Source organism: Pan troglodytes, chromosome 8 (assembly GCF_028858775.2).
Source record: "Pan troglodytes isolate AG18354 chromosome 8, NHGRI_mPanTro3-v2.0_pri, whole genome shotgun sequence".
NCBI classification, from domain to species: Eukaryota; Metazoa; Chordata; class Mammalia; order Primates; family Hominidae; genus Pan; species Pan troglodytes.
The window spans coordinates 83018697-83031944 of record NC_072406.2 but is presented as its reverse complement, the minus strand read 5'-3'; the positions used below and the strand labels follow the sequence as shown (position 1 = coordinate 83031944).

Below are 13248 nucleotides of genomic sequence, written 5' to 3'. Positions count from 1 at the left end.
AAAGGTGGTTGGCCAGGCGCGGTGGCTCACACCTGGAATCCCAGCACTTCGGGAGGCCAAAGCGGGTGGATCACCACAGGTCAGGAGTTCAAGACCAGCCTGGCCAACATGGAGAACCCCGTCTCTACTAAAAATACAAAAATTAGCCGGGCGTGGTGGCGTGCGCCTGTAATCCCAGCTACTCGGGAGGCTGAAGCAGGAGAATCGCTTGAACCCAGGAGGCAGAGGTGGCGGTGAGCCGAGATCATGCCACTGCACCCCAGTCTGGGCAACAGAGTGAGACTCCGTCTCCAAAAAAACAAAACAAAACAAAATAAAAGGTGGCAAAACGCTCAGCTACCAAAAGCAAGCATCAGAGGTGAAATCTACACACCGGGATCCTTTGGACTAAAAAAACGGAGACAAGTGCCTTGGAACCAGGAGGATGTCTGCAAAAGGCTCACCAACATCAGAAGGTCTGTGCTAGGCATCTTCCTCTTCCAGCCTCCTCTCCGCGCTCCCCTTTCTCAGACTCTGTAAAAGGGAACCAGGTTTGTTTACTTCTAGAGCTTTAAACTGTCTCGCCAGCCCGCCTAGATTCGCCAGAGCAGCCAAGTTATGGTTCTCTCCCTCCTTTGAAGGCTCAGATTTCACTCCCAGATATCACACTCCACCCCTAGCACCCCAGACCAGCGAATCAAAATCCTGCTGCAACTAGGTTTCCCTCCCACAGCTGATGAAACTAATCCAGACCCAGACTCCCACAAAGCATTCCACCCAGGTGGAAACTAGGGGAAACGCCCCGTCTGCGCGCGATCGGGGTGGGGAGCCCAGCCCAGGCCACCTAACCCGGGCTGAAGGTGCCGAGGCTACCAGGGTCCTGCCTCCTCCGCACTCCCTTCAGAATCAGCACGGCCTCGCTCTCGTTGTCACCCCTCCCGTCGGAGGACCAGCAAATCCTGGCCGCCCACGCCTACCCCGCGGCAGGCGTGGGCTCCAGACCCGCCCCACCGCGGCCCCGCGCCCGCCCGCCGTCCACTCGCTTGGACCTCAGCGGCTGGTGCCCACGCCTTCAGCCCGCCCCCGCCCCGGCCGCAGCCGCCCCGCCGCCTCTGCCCGCCCTCGGCCCACCCGGCCCCTGTCCTCTCCTCACCCCGCGGCGCCTCCGTCCCGACCCTCACCGCCCCCCGGAGCCCGCGGCGGCCCCTCCACCTCCTCACGCCGGAACCAGCTTCCAGTCTCCTTCCCTCGAGCACCCGGCCGGCTCCACCTCCCGCGTCTCCCTCAGCACGCGACGGACTCGCAGGCCGCGAGACCCAGGCTCCCCTGTTGCCGCCGCCGCCGCCGCCGCCGAGATTGGAGGCCCGGCAGCCGCCGGCCTCGCCCCTCCCGGAAATGGCTCCGGGGGCACCGGCCCGGCTCCCGGACCCTGGCGTGCGCGGCCCCGCTGCTACCAGCCGCGCGCACGCCCAGACCCCGGCCCCACGGCCTGTGCGCGCCGCCTACCGGCCAGGCAGCGGGCTGCACCCAGACCCTCCAGTGAGTGTCTCAACCAGGCCGTCCTGGGGCGGCTGTGGTATCCCGACGGTCACCAACTTCTCTTCCAAACTGCCTTGGACAAAAAACTTTCTGGTCACATTTGGTCACTTGGAGCCTCCTGAGAGAGTAGGTCTGCAGGGCATTGTACAAACTAATCCAAAACAGCCACAGAGTTGGGTCTCTTTCCTGGGCCAGGGACTTCATTTTTCCATCGAGGTCAGTGGTGCCTGAAGAAAAGCAACAAGGAAACTTATTTAATGGAAATATCATCCTCATCCTCCCCTCCACCACTGCCCCCCCCACCCCAAAAATAAAATGGAGAGCAGAGGCTACTCTGCCATCACTACTTTCATGAGCAGTGCTGGGAATCACCTTATACACAAGTGCAAGGGCCCACTGGGATCACAAAGGTCGCCTTCATTTCCAGATGAAAAAACTAAGTCTCAACTGGGTGCAGTGGCTTACGTCGGTAATCCCGGCACTTGGGGATGCTGAGGCGGGAGGGTTGTCTGAGCCCAGGAGCTCTAGATCAGCCTGAGCAACATAGTGAGACCCCCAGCTCCAAAAAGAAAAAGAAAAAACTAAGTCTCACATAGGTTTCCCATGACTTGTCCATGTTGTCATAACATTGCTTTAGTGGTAGCAGAAGGCAGTGCAGTTACATGGAACCAACTGGTCAGTGACCTGCATTCAAGATTTTTTTTCAATAGATTTTAAAATGACACCTAGATAGACTCTTGAAATCTCTCAAACAAAAATGACACTAATGAGGGTACCCAATTCCATCCCCTTGGAAAATGTTGCCATGACACTAAAATTAGGGCATCATCACTACCGTCATTATCCACATGTTGTGCTTTCAGGATGAAATGTACTATCACAGCTGCCCTCCTCTGCATACCCCATCGGCACTTCCCACTTCCCCAGCCATAATGGTTAAGGCCCTGAAAGACTATGAACAGGTTATCTTTAGGCCTCCTCACCCCCATTCCGTCAGAACTCCCAGACATTTCTACCATCCAGAGCCCCCGACTCAGGCATGAACACCCCCATACCCTTAGCCCCCTCACTACTGTTCCCCAGCAGACATGCATTCTCAGTGTTTAAGGGTCAGAAAATGTTCTGGGGCCTCCTGCCAATGCCTACTCATCAAGAGTTGCTTTAGGGTTTCAGGTATGCCTTCCAATTCTCCATCTCCTACCCTTCTGCTTTAATTCTTCATCAGATCCCCCAGGAACTGCACACCTCCTCTCCATCTCCTTGTTAGTTACCACCCCCACATCCTTTAATCTAGAATCTGTGCACCCAGATGACTAGAGGGCAGGGTCACGTCTGATTCCTCCCTACAGCCTAACACACAGTATGCAGTCTGCTCATTCTTCCCAGATGCACAAACCAATTCAATCATATCGACTGATCCTTGCTTTGCCAAAAACTATGCTAGGCACCTTTACATACAAGCCTTATTTATGGCCTGACTTGCCCAGATCAGGTGACTCTTATCATCCCTCAACCTGTAAACAAGGACACCAAGACCAAAGAAGGAAATGATCCTCCCAAAGACAAACAGGCAGGATGGGGTGGAGTTTGTGTGGGAGTTTGGAGGGGAAGCCAAGGGTTCAGAATTTGTAGGGGGGACCTCGAATATGCTTTTTGGTTAATTAGAATCAAAAAATGGTAGAGCTAGAGGGGTCTCCAGCTATTCGCCAGCTCCACCCCAGAGAATACACAAATACACGTGAAGAAACTGAGGTCCAGAGAGAGATGCGACTCCTAGCAGTTCCTGGCAGAGCCCAGCCTAGAACATGGGTCTGGGTTTGCAACTCTCTGAGCCGATGAAGCCGTGTGTGTGTGTGTGTGTGTGTGTGTGTGTGTGTGTGTGTGTGTGTGAGAGAGAGAGAGAGAGAGAGAGAAAGAGAGAGAGAAAGACTTCAGACCACCCTGCTCTCCTACCCCACACTCCCTCTGACAGCAGAATGATGTTAGCAGGCACTTAGCTGGCTGGTCAGAGGCAGAGGAGGGCTATCTGGAACTTCCATTCTGAAAGTGTGGTTTCCCTGAGAGCAGCATTGGCTTTACCTGAGAGCTTGTTATAAATACAGGTTCTTGGGGCCCCACTCCAGACCTCCTGAATCAGAATCTACAGCTTAACAAGGTCCCCAGATGATCTTAATGCACAAGAAAGTAAAAAGCACTTCCCTAGACACTCTGTTTGCAGAGAAAGCACAATTTTTGTTTGCTTATTTAGAAACATGGTCTCAATAATGTTGCCCAGGCTGGAGTGTAGTGGCTATTTACAGCCGTTATCATAGCTCACTACAGCCTCAAACTCCTGGGCTCGAGCGATCCTCCTGTCTCAGCCTCCTGAGTAGCTGTGTCTACAGACACATGGCACTTTGCCCAGATAGAAGGCACGATAGTTGTATTAAGCGTGTGGGTTGTTTAGGATGGCTTAAGGAGGCTGATGAAGAATGTGTTTGTTTGGGGCTGGGGAGGGAACCAATGCTCCCCAGTTGTCCTTTGGTACCATCATGGTGCCTTCCAGGATGACAAAAGATTGTCATTCAGGTGTCAGTGAGGCACTGAAATTCCCGCAGATGACGGAAGGCTTGGGACGGGGGAGGGAGGTGTGGAGCAAGATGGTCTGGGATTTTTTCCCTCTGTGGCTTCTTTAATTTAGGCTGGGAGGATCTCCCTGCAGTGCTTGTGCCTGCCATCGTTTAAACAATTCATGCCAGCAAATCTGGTTCTGCTTAAAATGGCAGCCATCCATGGCCAAGTTAATGACAGCCTCCCACTCATGCATGAGTGCACACTCCCACTCTAAGAAGCAGGCGCACACACTCTCCTGCCTCCATTCTTGTTCCTGACACCCCTTGCTCAGCCGGGGACCTTCTTGAGAAGCTCACCTCAGGACAGGGGTGTGGGCAGATCTTAGGAGGGTTGCAGCCTCTAGGCCCATCCTGGAAAGGAATGGCCCACAGGAAACCAACAAACAGTTCCTAGAGCCCAGAATGCCCAAGAAGAGGCAGGAAACCAGCACATAGCTCCAGCAGCAGGCTCAGCTGATCACAGCAGAGCTGGCCACCAGGGGAGGAGAGGCCAAGGGCCAGACAGACATGGGAGCCCCCACAGCAGGGACCAAATGCCCCGACATTGCCAACTGGAGTGAGCAAGGGGCAGCAAGTCACCGAGTTATCATGGGCCCCCTGACCTCACCCAGGTACATACCCCAGTTGCCAGTTTGATCAAAGTCAGAGTGGCCAAGCCCTCAGAGAGCCAAGAGTTATTTCCCAAGGAAACCTCATCTTTCGTAAAGAAGCCCACTGATAGGGTTTGACTCTGTGTCCCCACCCAAATCTCATCTCAAATCATAATTCCCACGTGTCGAGGGAGGGAGGGTGATTGGATCATGGGGGTGGTTTCCCCCATGCTGTTCTCATGGCACTGAGTGATTCTCATGAGATTTGATGGTTTTATGAGTGTCTGGAAGTTCTTCCTTCGTTCTTCTCTCTGCTGCTGCCTTGTGAAGAAGGGGCTTACTTCCCCTTCACCATCCGCCATGATTGTAAGTCTTCTGAGCCCTCCCCAAGCCATGTGGAACTGTGAGTCAGTTAAACCTCTTTCCTTTATAAATGCCCCAGTCTCAGGGAAGTTCTTAATAGCAGTGTGAAACGGACTAATACACCCACCATTGTTGCTATCCAGGCTGCACAGTCACTCCTAGCAAAACATTAAAAACTGAGAGCAGCTGTTTCTCAAACACTGAATAAATATAAACTTCCTTTGACAAAATAGCTTTGAAGGCAGGGAGACAGGTCTCTACCCAGGAATCATTGTGTGGCCTCAAAATAGCTTTGAAGGCAGGGAGACAGCTTTCTACCCAGGAATCATTGTGTGGCCTCCAGCAAGTTGTTTTAACTGTCCAAGCCTGGGCTTCCTCCTTTATAAAGCAAGAATTAACAACTACCCTAAGACCGCTGTGGCAATTGTAAGAGATGTATGTGTGTGCCCATCACAGATGAGGCCTGATCCACCATAAGCACTCAATAATTATTACTATTATTATTATTATTATTAATTTATAAAGACAATGCCTCACTATGTTGCCTAGGCTGCTCCTGGGCTCAAGTGATTCTCCCACCTTAGCCTCCCAAAGTGCTGGGATTACAGGTGTGAGCCACCGCGCCTGGCCAAGAATTATTGGTCTAACACCCTCCGCATACATCCAGGGTGTGCTCAAATAAGATTCCAATCTGAGCCGTGAGATTGACTAAGCCCAGCCTAGCCGTCTCACATTGTTGCTGTAGGCTGGTTTTGATCCCCATCAGGACCTGATCCTAACAAGTTGATTAGTCCTTCCAACATGCCCCTTGCCCTCTCTAGGGCATGCTAGGCCTTTGCAAGGCTTGTCTGAGAGCTACAGATCTACTGTTTTCCTGCAGATTTTATTGCTTGTAGATCAGTAAGTCCTAAACCAACCAGATCCAACACCCCTGTTTATAACAAATATTGTTTTGTAACTCTCTTTTACTATCTTGAAATCAATATAGCACTATAATTTTAAAAGGGAATGTCATGATAAAATCATACATGAAGTTGGCAGAGGCATGGACTTACAATGGATATGTTTGCATTACAGGAAGGCAATATTTAATTGAATAGTGCTGTCACTGCTTTCTTTATATTTGACATTTTGACATAAGGACTAAATTAGGCTATTCATAGAATTAGATACAATCATCATGGATAGGAAAGCTGCAGATGCAGACCAGTATAGAGGTAGTGTCTTAGTGACTCAATTACTATGTGAGCAGCATTGCCATGGATGATGTGATTTTACCAAACTGTGGCTTAAGGTCGATAACATTTCAGACAAAATGCAGGACAATTTACACAGAGCTCTCAACATGGTAGTTGTACTCCAGGTAGGTTGTGCAATAAAATCATGTGTTCTTTTTTGTTGTTGTTGTTGTTGTTGTTGCTGTTGTTGTTTGAGACAGAGTCTCACTCTGTCGCCCAGGCTGGAGTGCAGTGGCACAATCTCGGCTCACTGCAACCTCTGTCTCCCCGGTTCAAGCGATTCTCTTGCCCCAGTCCCCCGAGTAGCTGGGATTACAGGTGCCTGCCACCACACCAGGCTAATTTTTGTATTTTTAGTAGAGACAAGGTTTCACCATGTTGGCCAGGCTGGTCTCGAACTCCTGACCTTAGGTGATCCACCCGCTTCAGGATTACAGACATGAGCCACTGCACCAGGGTGTTTTTTTTTTTTTAAACGTACATGTAAAGTGAAGTTGATTATGGCTCATGTGCCTATGAACTAGCTTTTCACCTCTATGAATATTCTGACAGTACATTTAAAAGATGTACAGGACTCAGGACAATTCTTCAATGTGATGGGATGCATCCCTCACTAAGAACAAAGAAGGACCTGCCTGTTGCCCCTGCCTGCAGCGCCTGGAGGAGAGAGAAAAGTCATGATGGGCCTCATTTCTGCCCCAGGGACTGCAGTATTCCCCTCACTGAATGCCAGAAGCACCAGCCTCATCATTATGACAACCAAAAGTTGTTTTTTTTTTAAATTTCCAGGGTGCTCTCTAGGGAGCCCAGCTGCCCCAGTGAGAGCTTCTCTTGTGGACTGATGACAGGGATACACTCCAGCACAAGCAGCATTTTAATATCTACAGCTGAGGATTTGTCAAGCTAGAAGGGACTTAAACATCATCCAGGTGCCCATCTAGCATGGATAGTCAGCATCTCCAAGGAGCCTTTCAAAATCCACATGTCAGGGCCCTCCTGCAGATGGAGGGAATGAGGTGTGAGGCCCAGTCATCTGTATTTTGTACATTCCCGGATAACAGCTGCAACATTCTAACCATTCTCATCTCTTTCTAAGTCTTGGTCTTGCAGCTAATGGGGGCAGAACCTAGAATTCCTGACATTCCAGCCCCAGAAGCCCAGACCCAGAAAACACAGTGAAGCTTGTGGGTTCTTGTGGGGCTGTTGGGACGCTGTGCTGTGGGGCTTTGGATGCACCATTAACTCTCTCTGGGCTTCAATTTCCTCATCTCAAAATTGGGTAGAGAGGGGAAGCTGTTCCTCACCTCTGTCAGTCTAGAGTTCTCTTTGGCCCACTGGGGTTCCCCTTCCCAGAATCTTCTGTTTGGTAACTCCATCTGTCTGTCTCCAGGTGCCCAGGAAGGGCCCTCTGTCTTGTGGTTACTTGGTCAGGGAGTGTTTGTCCTGGCCCTGCTGTGAAGGATGAACATGTTGCCAGAATGCCCTGGGGGGCCAGGCCCTCTCACCACCCTCCTGAGTGTTGACACAGATAGGACATGATGAAGAGGCCCAGACTTATATAAGTCGTGGGTAGACAGAGGACCAGTGGGGTAATTTCAGCCCTTGGCCCAGGGTTACTCCTTGCCTGGCCCTGTAGAACTGGTTTCCAGAGTTGACTCAGAGGGGCTGGGCACCACCTGTATCCTAAGCTCAGAGGTCAGGGTAGCCGGGGGCGGGGGGTGGGGGCACCCTAATTCACAAGGGATGAAGAGCTTTTTATGTCTGAAAACTGAATGAAAGGAATTTCCTCTAGTCAGTGACTAAGGACAGAATATTCTCTGTGCTTGGGGGAGTGACCTAGGCAGAGGAATCAAGGACAGCTTGAGCTGAGAACACAGCAGGAGCAGGAGCTAGCCAGGCAGAGAGGGGCGGGAAGAGCGTTCTGGCTGAGCAAGTGCGGAGGGCCAGTGGTGGGGCAGGAGAGGCCAGGCCAGTGTGGCCAGAGAAACAAGCCTGAGGGGGACGGAAGGCAGAAGCTGGCATGCAGGTCAGTAGGGGCAGGCATGGCAAATACACATGCCTTCAGGGGCCCAGGCAGGCAATGTGACTGCTAGAAATTGGGAATGTAGGCTTCAGGCTACATTCATTCAACATGCATACAACTATTCAATGCCAGGTTGCAATATTCAGGGCCTGGGATGGATCATTGAGCAAAACAAAGGGCCCTGCCCTCATGCAACTTACATTCCAGCAGAAGGAGACAGACTAATAAACAGAATAAATAAGTAAACTATATGGTAAGTTAGGAGATGCTTGGGGCTATGGAAAGGGAGGAAGCAAAGCAATGTAAGGGAAGCACAAAGTATGGGGTTTAGGACAAGATGTCATGGATACTGCAATTTTATTTATTTATTTATTTATTTATTTTTTGAGATGGAGTCTCGCTCTGTCATCCAGTCTAAAGTGCAGTGGCACCATCTTGGCTCATGCAACTTCCACCTCCCAGATACAAGCAATTCTCCTGCCCTAATCCCAAGTAACTGGGATTAGAGATGCACATCACCACACCTGGCTATTTTTGTATTTTTAATAGAGACAGGGTTTTACCACATTGGCCAGGCTGGTCTTGAATTCCTGACCTTGGGTGATCCACCCGCCTCAGCCTCCCAGTCATGAGCCACCATACCTGGCAATTTTCATAGAATAGTAGGGTAGTTCAACATCTCAATTTTCCAAGGAAAGACAGAAATCTAGATTTTTTAAAATTCTCTCAATTTTAAAATTATGATGTCTTAAGAGCCTGCCAGAGTCAGAGATTATTCTCACTCTCTTTGCAAGGGCTACTTTGGTTCTTTATGTTAAACAGTGGGAACAGTTCAGCACTCCAAGAAACAGAGCCCACTTAAAGGGCTTGTCATTTACCCCTAGACTCAAGCTTCATATGTTACCAACAATGCTTTTCAGCCATCTGTGGAGAGTGCTTCCTTTTTCCATACACCCAAGTTGCTCAGAACTCCCATTTTCTTGGGGCAGACACAGGGGTTGCCGGCAGACACAGGGGTTGCCTGCAGCCCCTCTCCTTGACCAAGCTCTAGGGGAAGCACTGTTGCTTCAAAGGGGAATAATGCAGTCCCTGGGGCAGAAATGAGGCTGATCATGACTTCTCTCTCTCCTCTAGGCGCTGCAGGCAGGGGCAACAGGCAGGTCCCTCTTTATTCCTAATCAACAACAGGAAATAGAAAGCCAGCATAATTCTGGATAAAAACAGCCCATAATTTTATAGGACTATGTGGTTTTCTTGTCGCAATGTGCATAATTTATCTTGTGACCACAATGTAACTCACTGAATCACCTCTGTTTGTTAATTCCGTCTTTTTCCTCCCAAGATAGAAAGGGGGAAAAAATCTCTAGTTGTATGGTATTGGTCAAGAGATCTAAAAGATCATAAAGTGTAATACGACCAAGGAACTCCCAGAACTTTGGGCAACTCATTCAGTTGTTTTGAAGATTTTTTAAAATTGGGATACATTGTATGTACAGACAAGTCCACAAATAAAAGTGTAGAGCTAGATGAATATTGACATAGTGAACACCATTGTTCAGCACCACCCAGATCAAGAAACAGAATGTCACCAGTTCAATTGTTTTTTAAATAAATGCAAATGCAGATGGCAATCCTCCTGTCTGAGACCTCCCAGTCCTGTAGGAAACAGTGTTTTGATCTTCATCCAAAGAGCAACAGCCGTTGAGGTCTTTTCAGTCAAGGGACTGACAATATCACATTTGTGTTTTAGAACAATCCATCTGCGTGGTATGGAGAATGGCTAGGAGAGAATTCATATGGGCAGAAAAGGTACTCAGCAAAGAATGAAAATAGTTGGTTCTAGGGTACAACAATGGCATAAGCTTAGAAGATAGACCTTTGGAAAGTGACAGAACAGATTAAAACAAGACTCCCAAAGCCACAGGCTACCCTGTGCCTGGCAAGCAGGCTCCCACATGTGCCCTCAAGCCAAGATTCCCAGGGAAGAAGTCACATTCAGAGCTCAGGGCAAACTAACCCATAGCTAGTGGGCTACACCTTTAACTTGTTGCAGCTGGATTGCGGTACCTCTCCCTTAACCACAGGATTCTTTCTGACTTGAAGGTTGTTTGGCAGAAGTAACCAGTAGAGTAATTGTGTTCATGCTGATGCTATTTCAATTTATCCTAAGTGCTATGGGTTGAACTGTGTCCCTCAACAATCCATGTGGTGAATATGGCCTTACTGGAAAATAGGGTCATGGCAGATGTAATGAGTTAAGATGAAGTATTACTGGAATAGGGTCCACTCCTAGCCTAATATGACTGGTGTCCTTATAAAATGGGGCAATTTGGACAGACATGCACAGAGGGGGAGCACCATGTGAAAATGAAGGTAGCAATCAGAGTGATGACTTTATAAGCCAAAGACCATCAAAGGTTGCCAACAAACCACCAGTAGCTAGGAGAGGGCCATGAAACGTGTTTTTCCTCATAGCTCTCAGAAGGAACCAGCCCTGCCAACACCTTGATCTCAGACTTCTATCTTGCAGAAATGGGAGACAATCCATTTCTGTTGTGCAAGCCACCCAGTTTGTGGCACTTTGTTTACAGCAGCCTGATTAGCAAGCTAACACAAATAGATTCTCACGCTAGCCCCAAACCTCAGTAGGTTGGCAATGGAGGAATGGGAAGGGCAGAGTGACATGACCATTCTCAGTGGCCTCATGTGCCCACTGACCACCCAAGTGTTGGGGCAGTGGTGGGGACTTGGAAGCCTGCAGAGCCCTCCAATAGCTGCTGCCAACTGGCTTTCTGGGAGACAAAGCAGCCTCAAGCTAGTCCTTGTGGGTCTGCTTGAGGGCACTGCTACATTCAGTTTTAGGGTATAAACCCACACCTGCCACTTAGGGACAGCTATTGCAGGAGGTGCTGCAGAGGAAACCACTCACTCAGACATATTTCAAATGCCCACTCTTACTATCCACTATCCATTGAATTCAAGTGTGTCAAATGTTTAAACCATGTGCCCTGGCTGCCCATCCAAACATCTAACTCAACATTCCTAGCTATTGCATCATCTTAGAACAAACTCAACTCATTTCATTTGAATATTCATATGAATCCCTTCAATACAGACATCATACAAGTCCTTTAAAACAAACTGTTTATAGCTAGTAGCCATCTCCTGACCTCAGCTGTCCCCCTCCAGGGAAAGCTTACAAAGTTTCTAGTTGGGAACAGAAGGCCCTTTGGGACTTGCCCAATGTTGTCTCAGGACATGACCTCACAACAGTAAAAACAAGTCAAAACCCAAGGCCTACTGGCAGAGAATCAGTTAAAGGACAAGCATAACTAAGTCAGCAGAGGTTACCTGGGCCTCACCCCAGCCTACATGGAAAGCACTTAGCTGGTAAGCGCTCCGTAAATGGTAACCCATAGCAATAATCATCTGTCAATGGCTGTATTGATCTATCTGTGAATTAGATCATATCTGGAGAAGATAACCTTGAAGGGAAAGATGCCATAAGAAGCCCAGTTAACTGAATGCCTTTCTTGAACTTGGCCACAGTGACCTCTATGATCAGCCGCTGCTTCTCTCCACCTTCATCTCCCCCATTTCCACCTCACTCTCAGACTTTATGTCCCAACTATACTCACAGTGACTATCTGGGATACTTTTGAAACTAAGGACATATTATTAAGTTTTCTGGGACAACAAGCATAAATTGGTCTGTTCTAACAATCTGAGTCTTCTAGTCTCCCTAGCCATCTAGAACAACTTAGAGTTTCCATAACATGCCCTGGGCTTTTATAGCTCCAGACTTTTGCATGTGCTATTCCCTTTTCTTAGAACATCCTTCTCTCCTTGGTCTACTTTGCAACCTTCCCCAAGACCCCTAGGTAGGCTCGAATTCTCTTTTCCTGTGTCTCCATTTCCCTGACACTTAGCACATTAAGTCTTAATTTCTCTGGCTCCCTCAAGACCAGTAACCACTCGAGGATGATATTGTCTTTTCACCTGTATGTTCTCTAATCTATTCCGTGTTACAGACATTCAACAAATGTGTGTCTAATCAATGATTTTGTGGTTACCTGGAAAAGAAGTGGGTGTGAGAACTAACCACAAATGTCTGAAGAGTTGTCATGGTGAAGAAGGCCCAGACTTGATTCGTGTGGCCATAAAGGATAGAACAAGAATACTAACCAGAAGCCTCAAGGAGGCGTATTTCAGCTCAATATTAAGAAGAACTTTCTAGGCAAGAGACCTAAACAGAAAATGAATGGGCAGCCTTGAGCAGTAGAGAGCTTGCTGTCATTAGAAGTGTTTAAATGATAAATGCTAACAAACCCTTGGTAGGAATGAGGCAAGGATTCAAGCATGTAGTAGATGAATGATCTGAATAAATACCTGAGACTCTATGACTCACTTATTCATCCATTCAATGAATACTAGGCATCAGGCACTGTACCAAGAGCCTGATAAATTAACACAAAACAAACACACCCATGTAACCACCACATAGATCAAGGCCCTATTCTTGGTAGTGAACAAGGCAAATGTGGTCTCCGACCTCTTGGAACTTACAGGCTTGCAGAAGAGATATATAAAGTTGTAAGAATTATTGGGTACTAAGAGAGAGTACAGGAGGAGAACTAGGTATGGGGACCCAGTTTTGTTCCCCTAAGGCCACTTTGTTCTATGACCTTGGATGTTCTGGAGAGCTCAGGCTTATTCTCTCTACTCTGATGCCTGCTCTTCCAGTTGAGTGGCCTTCCTGAATGCTGGCTTAGACCAGTCTATACCTGTCAGCTCCAGAGCTGTGAGTCCTGGTCAGATGACAGGTAACTAGGTAACTTTGATCATCCCAGGGGAAACAGGTGAGTGAGCCATGTGGGGTCTTTAACCATGCCTCCATTCTTTGC

General features: G+C 48.6%; 1 protein-coding gene across 12 annotated transcripts in view; it reads right to left on the bottom strand.

Annotated features, from left to right (window-relative positions):
* SGPL1 (sphingosine-1-phosphate lyase 1) overlaps positions 1–1424 on the bottom strand; it is a 64196-nt gene extending 62772 nt beyond the window's left edge. For 3 of the 12 annotated variants that reach the window (XM_063781874.1, XM_063781873.1, XM_063781878.1), the window contains exons 1-2: positions 1192–1396; positions 444–513 (exon numbers count right to left, since the gene is read on the bottom strand). Coding sequence is in view for 4 of the 12 variants with exons in the window: in XM_001171432.8 (XP_001171432.3) it covers positions 444–470 (27 nt within the window). In the remaining 8 variants the exon portion in view is untranslated. Of the gene's footprint in view, positions 1–373; positions 514–828; positions 906–1132 lie in introns of those variants that run through there. The other 9 variants (XR_010146916.1, XM_001171432.8, XM_063781879.1 and 6 more) reach the window with 9 other exon arrangements.
* Positions 1425–13248: the final 11824 nt, after the last annotated feature.